The sequence below is a fragment of the Sinocyclocheilus rhinocerous genome, unplaced genomic scaffold (genome assembly GCF_001515625.1).
Source record: "Sinocyclocheilus rhinocerous isolate Xijiao unplaced genomic scaffold, SAMN03320098_v1.1 scaffold111, whole genome shotgun sequence".
In the NCBI taxonomy this organism is placed as follows: Eukaryota; Metazoa; Chordata; class Actinopteri; order Cypriniformes; family Cyprinidae; genus Sinocyclocheilus; species Sinocyclocheilus rhinocerous.
Window position 1 is genome coordinate 1,481,552 of NW_015642811.1, and position 10,902 is coordinate 1,492,453.

At 40.1% G+C, this 10,902-nt stretch overlaps 1 protein-coding gene across 2 annotated transcripts in view; it reads right to left on the bottom strand.

Moving 5' to 3' along the window:
• LOC107756499 (rab11 family-interacting protein 1-like) overlaps window positions 1-10,902 on the bottom strand; it is a 17,803-nt gene that overhangs the window by 2,415 nt on the left and 4,486 nt on the right. Inside the window, exons 3-6 of one of the 2 annotated variants that reach the window (XM_016573650.1) lie at window positions 8,565-9,070; window positions 7,622-8,174; window positions 1,918-4,122; window positions 443-587 (exon numbers count right to left, since the gene is read on the bottom strand). In XM_016573650.1, the coding sequence (XP_016429136.1) occupies window positions 443-587; window positions 1,918-4,122; window positions 7,622-8,174; window positions 8,565-9,070 (3,409 nt within the window). The remainder of the gene's footprint in view (window positions 1-442; window positions 588-1,917; window positions 4,123-7,621; window positions 8,175-8,564; window positions 9,071-10,902) is intronic. The other variant, XM_016573651.1, reaches the window with a different exon arrangement.

Consider the following 10,902-nt stretch of genomic DNA (forward strand, 5'->3'; position numbering starts at 1 on the left):
GATATCGTCCTCTTTTGGAAGGTCAAACAAAGTAGTTTCGCTTTCACAACGAAGCACACAGCGTCTTCAGGACATGGCTGCAGCGTCAACAATACTACAGCGAGAATAAAAGTTACGCCTTCTTTGCGTGAACATTTGGGCTACGTTATGCAAATCTTCCCACATCGTGACGTAGATATGTGGGGGCGTGTTAGAACGAGCCGTTTTAGGTAGGCGTGGCTGAGTCTTAACTTTTATAAAGAATATCTCTTTGGTTTTGAGACTTTAGTGTTTGCAACTTTACAGATCTTCTTTATGCACCAAGAGCTTGTAACACTTCAAAGAGAAAGGAAAATTTGAAATCGCATCATATGACCCCTTTAATATGAATAAAATACTACATTTTAGTAGGGAGTGCTATTAGATAAAAACATCGCTTACAGCACCTTTAAACTTCCAGTACCTGGTTTTTCTCATCCTCAGCAGGGGTTGGTGGTGCGGATCGTCCTGGGTTGATGGTGGACTTGAGTTTCTCCAGCACTGAGCGGCTTTCAGGTTTCTTCTCTCCCTGTAGAGTCGTGTTGGTCAAGGGCTTCACTGGGTGAGGGCTGTACAGCGGTGCGAAAAGGAGATAAATGAGGTATTTACGTTGATCTAGGCATTTCATCAGGGTGTAATTGGTACTGTGTAAGCATCTTTTACTTTTTCTTTAAACCATTTTTTAGATCTCATGTTTATTAACTTCCTGATGAGTTAATTAGTATAACAAAAGCAATAGCACACAGTTGAGGAAGCAATGGTTAAAAGTAATGAAAAAACAACGAGTTGCCTTTTTATATCACAAAACTTGTTTGGAGATCTTCTCTTAGCAGTGTTGTTAATTTTAAAGCTGCAGTCTGTAACTTTTTTGTGTTCAAAATTTACAAAATTTATATAATAATCGAGTACACCATGAATCCATTTTCCAAACCGTGTATTTGGCTTGTCCTGAATCACTACGGTACACCTATAATACGTGTTTATATGCAGATTATTTTAGACTGGTTCGGGTAGGTACCGCTGCGGAGTAGCCCAGTACCTGCGTGATTCGTCCTAGACATAAACAGAGAGAAGTAGCTACGGCTACAATGTTCTTCCGCAAGACGCACGCAGTGTTTATTAACCGCTAGAGCGCCTAAAGTTACGGACTGCAGCTTTAACTAAAAGTTAAACATAACATTAAAAATTTTTTTTCATTAATTGAAATAAGGTGAAATTACTGTCAATATTAGATATGTAAATATTAGAACAAAAAAAAAAGAAAACAAAGCTGTAGTACTGAAATCATTAAAACAAAAGCGAAATATATATAAACTGAAATCCTTTGGATAAATAAAAATTTGATTAAAGACGTTGCCACTTCTAAAAGGTTTTTTCTCAAGTCTCAAACAATTTAATATCAATACTGTCTAGGAGAAGCACTTTGAGAAGCATCTTTATGATTTTTGTCTCTTTAGGTACTAATAGACAGGTCAGTCAGCCCTCATAATGATAGTCAACATCTCACATCAAACCTCTCATGAACAGTAGATGCATACAATACAACTTTCATCTAACTTTAGTTACCTCTACAAAGGAATATGTGTAGCTGCCAAAACAGAATGAAGGCTGAAAGAAGCAACAGAAAAGCAAAGATGAAAAATGAAAGAACTAAAAGTAATGCAGCATGAGCAAACCAGGAGGAAACATAAAAAGAGATGGTGCTGGAAAAATGCATTTACACATGTGTCAAAGTCCGAATTATAGCAAGTTGTGAGTGCAAAAACAAAGTTTGCTCTTGGCCAGCATATGTGAGAGCATTTATGAGCCTGTCTTAGTGCACCTGCTGTGAGAGAGAATGAGGTCATTTCTCAGGTGAGAGCAGAGGTGAGTGCGCTTTTAAAGGCAGTGAGGTCTCACCTGCTCTCCTCATGGGGCAGGAGGACGTTAGCTGGCTGTGTCTCCTCAGGTGAGAGGGAGAGCGGTGCGTCAACGTGGGGCTGGGCGGTGGAGAAGCATGTGGAACCCATGCTGGGCAACTCGATTGGGGGGTTCGCAGGAAGAGAAGGGTCAGGGTGGAGACAGGAATTAGTACCTGCTAATGGGGTGGGTGAAGGGGAAGGATCATGCAAAATGAGATCTGACGTAGGATGAGGAGAGCCTGGGAGGGAATCGGCACCCGAGACAGTTTTGGGTGAGCTTGTGGTTGAGTGCGGTCTGATGCGGGCTGATCTGACTTCTGTTTTATAAGGGCTTCTGGAGTTTCTTGGAGCTACCCTAGCATGCAAGTCCTCGAAGCTTATTTGTTCCTCCAGCGTCGAACAAGATTCCTCGACCTTGTTGTTCTTTAAGAAGCAGACTTCAGAGTTTAGGTTACCTTCTGTTAAATGATTATGCTCCATGCTATCATGTGTAGTGAGCAAGTCATTGTCTTTTGCTACCTCTTGTTTGATTTGCATTGTCACAGTGTTGTCTTTGCTTGAGCATGTTTGAGTGATCACAGTGATCTCTTTGTTGAGGAGAACGTCAGCCACGTTGTAAGACTCACAGTTTGAAGCAGTGTTTTGGTGTTCACAAGTGTCGACTTTATGTCCTCCCAGTTCTTCACTAGATCTCTCAAAAGGTGACGAGCCATGATTATGGTTTTGTGAGTCAGACAAATATGATGTGATATTACTACGGGTGTTTTTTGGTGAAAATATCTCCAACTCTGATGCTATTCTGCACAATATATCCTCTGGTAATCCTGGGGAGCATCTGGGAAGCGAGGAACCATTCGAGTGCAAATTTGAACAATTTTTGGATGATTTAACACCATCTTTATTCATTTCAAAAGATGGTTGCAACTCAGACGGTGAACTTTCAGAATCAATAAAAGCAAACTCTGAAGTACTTTCTGTGTTGTTGTTCGAATCTCTAGGTGAGAGGGTCAACAAACCCACGCCATCGGTTTTAGTCCTGCATTGTTGTTCATTGGAGACCTTTATTTCACAGGGCGATTCTGAATCGTGTTTCGGTTGGGTCTGAGGTGAACTGCAAAGTGATTCGGTCACTGTGGTTTCCCAGTCAGATGGGAAACACAAAGTTTCAGGAACTGTGTACTCAGATTCAGAACTTCCGAGTGCATCTTCACCGAAACCATTCGGTGAGCCAGTACCATTGTTGTTTGTGGCAAAATCATGACCCCTTGCTTCCCCAACCATTAATTCGTTCAGTCTGATACCGCTGTGCAACTCTGCATCTATCTTGTTACACCCTACTGAAGAAATATGGTGCAACTCTTTATCTGAACATAAAATCTGAGAGTTCCTCTTCACATCTCCATCTCTCACATGCTGAAGGGAGGCAAAGTCAGTCTGGGAAAGGAAGCAGGCCTCTTTCTGCACAGCCAGCTCCTGGGCTCTATCCAACCAGCTGTCCGTGGTGATCCCTTGGGTCCTCATGGGTCTACGTGGTGGTAGAGGAGGCAGATCCCATGGCCTTGAAACACTCATGTCAACTTCATCAACCCTTAAACCAATGTTCGCTTTGCTGTTTACACACTGGTTTGTATTTGGTACCTGTGAGAGAAACGGTGCCGATGGAGGTCTGGCTGGAGTCCCACTTGGTGATTTGAGCCGGCTGGTGGCAAATGCTTCAAAATCATCCCATTCCCCAGCCCTCTCAGACAGAGAGTGGTTCGGATTAGTTTTTGAGTTTCGATCTGGTGTCTCAGGCATAATAGCTGGAAGAGATCTCTGTCTGGACATACTTCTGGGTCTTTCCCATTTTACTGCATACATTTTGTTCTGTGCTCCATTATGGAGGGGACTGCATCCGACTGGATAATGACAAAGACTGGAATTAAGAGAACAGTAGCCAGCAGTCGGAGACTTCAGTGCTTCCTCGGCTATAAGATCCTCAAAAAAGGGGTTTTGATGTAGTCGTGTGAGGAAAGGGTTGGAGGGAGAGATGGAAGGGGGTGTTGGGGAAGAGTGGGTGAATGGGTTGGTGTGATTGCCACTAGGGGGAGACACCGAGCCAGTAGTGCAACCGAGGGGAAGAGAGCATGGGGGCTGACTGGGGGAGCAAGGGATCTGACAGGGGGTGTCTGAGCTGCTCTCTACCTTAGGAGAGACTCCCAGCCTGTGGAGGGAAGGCACAAGTAGTCCTCTTAGTCATAGTGTGCAATGGGCCATAAAATCTAACTATGAGTGGGGAGGGGAGAGAGACAGTTCTTTCTATTACAGAGACACCTCTTAAAGGGATAGTTCACCCAAAAAAGAAAATTCTGTCATTAATTACTCACCCTCATGTCGTTCCAAACCCGTAAACCGAAACCTTCGTTCATCTTCGGAACACAAATTAAGATATTTTTGATGCATTCCGAGAGCTCTCTGACCCTCCCATAGACAGCAAGGATCTTTACACGATCAAGGCTCAGAAATGAAGCAAGGAGATTGTTAAAATAATCCATGTGACATCAGTGGTTCAACAGTAATTTTAAGAAGCTACAAGAATACTTTTTGTGTGCAAAGAAAACAAAAATAACGACTTTATTCAACAATTTGTCTCCTCCTCGTCACCCTAGCGCCATTTTGGAGCGCATCACATATGTAAACAACATATGCTGTTCTGTGTCAGCAGCACCATACGTCGTTTACAATTTGATTTGAACGTAAACAACGTATCCGTGTACATACATTGCATACGTTGTTTAGGGTGACGAGGAGGAGACAAATTGTTGAATAAAGTCGTTATTTTTGTTTTCTTTGTGCACAAAAAGTATTCTTGTAGCTTCATAAAATTACTGTTGAACCACTGATGTCACATGGATTATTTTAACAATCTCATTGCTACGTTTCTGCGCCTTGATCGTGTAAAGATCCTTGCTGTCTATGGGAGGGTCAGAGAGCTCTTGGAATGCATCAAAAATATCTTAATTTGTGTTCTGAAGATGAACGAAGGTCTTACGGGTTTGGAACGGCATGAGGGTGAGTAATTAATGACAGAATTTTCATTTTTGTGTGAACTATCTTCTATATAATAGACGAAAAACTGTCTTTGAATTCAAATTTGTTCATGTTTTGATCGGAAGCGTCTGGCATGTTTTGACCAGCTTGTACATTGTTCCTACATAAATACTGCTGGCTTAGCAGGAACAAAAGGGGAGAAAAGACATTACCTGGCTGTCAGCCTATAAACTCTAACTAGGGGTGGGTGATATACCTGTAAACACGATAAACGGGTACACATTTCAAAATGGTATAAATCTCGGATCATCATCTCTAGTGTGATTATGCTAAAGTGATGTTTCGATGTTGTTGTCTTTAAAAAGTTTAGCATTTGCATTCATTTTTAAGCCTTGCCAGTTTAAACTTTCAAGCAATTTTAAAACATTCAAGCACAATAAGACATAAGACATGAAAGAATTCAGTTTTGTTTCCCCATTTCACACAGCATGAGTACTGAATTACATTCTTTTTCATGGTTTATTTTGCTTAAATTGTCAAATATTCAAAAAGTTATGAGACAATGCCAGTCTTGGCAATACCGGTTTATTCATATAAACACAGTTGGTGATGTTTTTAGTGAACATAGAAAGTTGGGAGAAAATGGGATGTGTATCAATATATTGTATGATGTATCCGTTTTAGGTCCTAAAGTGACAGCAGCATAATATACCTGCTGTCTGTGTCATTTAATGTCTTTTAATCAAACAATGGGGGGAAAAAAAACAAGAGAAAGCACTCACTGATCTTGAATGAACTACTTTTGTAGCTTTAATAATAATCCCTGTATATTTAATTGATACAGTGAAGACTGTGCAGTGTTTTATTGTACATTTGATTACTTTATTCAATTTCTGTAGTATTTCTTACCCCTTTAAGAAAGACATACCTAAAATGGCGCTATTTCATTTTTTTCTTTGTTTTATTGTAGTTATTTGTTTACTTGCTTTCACTAAGCTTGAGAACTTATTTTTATTAAGTAAGCTAGTACTGTACATAATGTATAATTGTAAAATTTCTATTTCATATAAAATTTTATCATAGCAACCTTATTTCAAGCAAAAAAAATAACTACATCAATTTGTGACATATATTGTTATGACATAAAATTACTAATAAAGATTTGTCATATCGCCCACTCCTAACTCTAATAAAAATAAAACAGGTTAAACTATAAGCAATGGCTGAATGTGTCAAAAAAATCATGCTGATGAATGAAAAATAAATTAAATGAATTACTGAAATGTGAAATTAAAAAGTACATAAATCAATCAATTTAATGTAAGTGGACATTTCTTATAAAAATAGCTGATGTTTTTGAATGCTTCAACAAATTCGTGGAACTTGACAAACAATTTTTTTATTAAAATGCACACATTAACAATCCCTTCTTTGAAAAATGTCTTGACAGGACTGAGATGGAAAAAGCTGCTGCAGTAACTGTTGCATCAGCAAATTCAAACACTCCTTTTTCTAAGAATATTCTCTGAGGACCAGAATGCAGGCTGACATTCAAAGCCATCCACTTAAAAACAAAGTATCCCTTTAGAAGAACGTCTGGCAGTCAAATATAGATCATGGGGAACAGCTATTGATGATACTGATACATGTGCAATGTCAGACATCTTTTGTACTGTAACATAAAACCTAGTAGCCTTGCTTGGCCTTCACTCACCTTGGCTTGTTCTGGGAGTCACCGGAGCCAAACCATCCTCTGCGTCTGCCCTCAAGAGGAGCAGAAACCTGGCTCTGCTCCGGCTTGGCTGGGAGAGAGTCACTCCTCCCGCTAGAAAACAGAGTTTTCCTCAGCTTTTTTCCTTTATCCACCACTTCCACAGGTCCAGCGGCCTGCACTGGCTTTCCCTCTGAGGTCTTTGTTTTATTGTAGTTATTTGTTTACTTGCTTTCACTAAGCTTGAGAACTTATTTTTATTAAGTAAGCTAGTACTGTACATAATGTATAATTGTAAAATTTCTATTTCATATAAAATTTTATCATAGCAACCTTATTTCAAGCAAAAAAAATAACTACATCAATTTGTGACATATATTGTTATGACATAAAATTACTAATAAAGATTTGTCATATCGCCCACTCCTAACTCTAATAAAAATAAAACAGGTTAAACTATAAGCAATGGCTGAATGTGTCAAAAAAATCATGCTGATGAATGAAAAATAAATTAAATGAATTACTGAAATGTGAAATTAAAAAGTACATAAATCAATCAATTTAATGTAAGTGGACATTTCTTATAAAAATAGCTGATGTTTTTGAATGCTTCAACAAATTCGTGGAACTTGACAAACAATTTTTTTATTAAAATGCACACATTAACAATCCCTTCTTTGAAAAATGTCTTGACAGGACTGAGATGGAAAAAGCTGCTGCAGTAACTGTTGCATCAGCAAATTCAAACACTCCTTTTTCTAAGAATATTCTCTGAGGACCAGAATGCAGGCTGACATTCAAAGCCATCCACTTAAAAACAAAGTATCCCTTTAGAAGAACGTCTGGCAATAAATATACAGATCATGGGGAACTGCTATTGATGATATTGGTACACAAGCAAGGTCAGACATCTTTTGTTCTGTAACATAAAACCTAGTAGCCTTGCTTGGCCTTCACTCACCTTGGCTTGTTCTGGGAGTCACCGGAGCCAAACCATCCTCTGCGTCTGCCCTCAAGAGGAGCAGAAACCTGGCTCTGCTCTGGCTTGGCTGGGAGAGAGTCACTCCGCCCGCTAGAAAACAAAGTTTTCCTCAGCTTTTTTCCTTTATCCACCACTTCCACCGGTCCAGCAGCCTGCACTTGCTTCCCCGCTGAGGTGGCGGCTCCTTGGGTCCGACTCTGAGCTTCATCTGCCTCACTGTCCTCCTTCTTGCTCTTTTCAATGGACCAACGTCTCCCATCGCTCTTGTGCAAGTCTTCACCACGTCGGGTCAGATTCTGGAGAGAGCGAGAAAGGGGTGCACATTTCTCCAGCAGGGAGCGCTTGGCCGGGATAGTGCTTGGACTCTTGGGGCTGACAGGCTCGGATGAGTAGATGTGGCTACCGTTGATGCAGAGGGTTGATTTGGAGAGCGGCATACTTTGGCCTTTAAGGTTTTCCACAGCAGGGCTGGGATGAGGAACACCTGTGATCTTACTGGCTTCATCACTGTGTGCGCGCTTGTGAGTCATCACTTTAAAGACAGAGGTCACAGAGAGAAGAGAGAGAAAGGGTACAGACAAAGATCAGTATATGGCCCAAACCATACATTTGAGCAAAGGTTTTAAAGACTTTGTCTTTATTCACTCACCCTCATGTCATTCCAAACATGTTTGACTTTCGTTCATCTTTGAAACACAACAGAAGATATTTTGAAAAATGTCTCAGGGTTTTTTAGTCCACACATTGAAAGTCATTGGGTCCAATGTTGTTTTGGACCCCAATGACTTCAACTGTACGCACAAAAACTGTTTAAATATTTTTAAAAATATCTTTGAATATGATGCACAGAATAAAGAAACTCATACGAGTTTAGAACAACACAAGGGTTGTCATAAACTATCATATGGAGCCCACAACTGACCTTTTATCCCACCTTCAGTGTCCATTCGGAAGGGCTCCATCACTCTGCTGCTGTAGATGGGTGTTCTGGACAGCTCTACTGAGACGAATGGATCCCCGGCGGATGATGCAATGCTACTGTCTGATGCCAATGACGAACACGACCGAGTGTCTGAATTCTTGCGCAGTTTCCCCTTAAGGAAGAAGTCTTTCACCTTGCTCCGGTGTACATCGACCCCCTCTTCCTCACCCGGCTCATCTGGTCCACCATCTCCTGCAAAGGGAGGAGCTACAGACCCTGATAGTGCGGCGTAGCGGCCAGGTAAAATGGCAGAGGAGGATTCCACGTCTCCTCTCTTTCTTCCTGTGACGCGGTCCTTCAGCTTTCCAAATGCAGAACGGGGCTTGTCCTTTATGGTCAGATCGTACATGCTAGCGGTCATGTTGTTGCGGGTGAACTGGACGGTGACCTGCAGCTCGCCCCGCTCCTTCTCCTTCCGACCAGCCTTGGAGTGCAGCTTGAGCCACCTTAAACACAGAAAGAAAATCGCTACACTTAAAAGTTATTTTTTTGAAACAAAGTAATCTTTAGCAATTATCTAATGACAATTTTTCACTGTACATTATAATGCAGTAATAAATAAATTCCCTTGTAGTATTTAAAATAAATGATTACAGTCTTTAGTGTTATATATTACAAAATATTATAGAACTGTAATATATGTAATTCATCTGTTAATTACCATTATATAAATATAATTAAACATCAGGCCAGAATGGTGCATCCTTACTTTCAGAACATCAATATCTTTTAATAATTATCATAACATGAATTATGAATTATCTTAATGATCCTAGTTTTCTTTAAACAAAGTATACAGTACCCTTCAAAAGTTTAGATTTTTGTTTTTGAAAGACATTTCTACTTTCATTCAGGATGCATTGAATTGATCAAAAGTGACTTTAAAAGACTTACAGTATTACACAAGATTTTCTTTTGAACATTCTATTCATCAAAGTATCCTGAAAAAAATTATCACCGTTTCCACAAAAATCTTAAACAGCACAACTGTTTTGAACATTGAAAATAATAAGAAATGTTTCTTGAGCACCATGGCATAGCTGTGCCTACACATGAATAAATTACATTTTTGTAATATTACAATAGAAAGTTATTTAAATTGTAATATTTCTCAATATGATGCAGTCTTTACTGCATCAAATAAATGCAGCCTTGGTGAGCATGAGAGACGTCCTTCAATTGTAATTATGTTTATTTTTTTCTTTTGATTTTAGGATGAAATTTTCACACTTATAAAATTATGCTTTCACTGTCGGCCTCATCTTTTATAACGCTGGCTTACAATTTCCTGCTCCACACTGAAGCAAGCGGCTATGACCTATACTGCAGCGGGGGCTTCTTGAACGAACGTTACTGCCTTAGCATGGTGCCGTCCCTTTGTCTCACACAGAACCAGTGGTCAAACTACACTGAACAAAATTATAAACGCAACACTTTTGTTTTTGCCCCCATTTTTCATGAGCTGAACTCAAAGATCTAAGACTTTTTCTATGTACACAAAAGGCCTATTTCTCTCAAATATTGTTCACAAATCTGTCTAAATCTGTGTTAGTGAGCACTTCTCCTTTGCCAAGATAATCCATCCACCTCACAGGTGTGGCACATCAAGATGCTGATTAGACAGCATGATAATTGCACAGGTGTGCCTTAGGCTGGCCACAAGATTGCGTTTATAATTTTGTTCAGTGTATTTCCTCCATTTCCGGTAGAGCAGAGAGCACCTCATGTGCGCACACGTGCAGAGAGCCAAGACAAACGCCTTTCACTGTGAGACGCAGAAGAGAGAGAAAGAGAAGGCGAGAGAGGTGCAACTCTGAGCTCAATTAAAGCCAGATGTGCAGAACAGCCTCATGCCTACAACGACATGTGATGACTCAGAATAGTGTGTGCAGAGACGGACATTTCTCCATACGTCTCTCCACATGACCTGAAGCGCTGAGAGGCGTACATGGCAGTGCAAACTTTAACTAGAAAATTTAAGTTTTTCAAGATAAACATTGAATGTTGACTTGACAAAGTCATTTGTTATGCAGTTGCTAGACCGCTCCTCCCACCACACTCCTGCATTACGGTGTTCAAGATGGTTGCTAGGGCCGTTGCTAAGGTGCATTGTAGTTTAGTGGTTCTCAACCTTTTAAAGGGGTCATATGATGCTGCTAAAAAGAACATTATTTTGTGTATTTGGTGTAATGAAATGTGTTTATGCGGTTTAAAGTTAAAAAAACACATTATTTTCCACATACTGTACATTATTGTTTCTCCTCTATGCCCCGCCTTT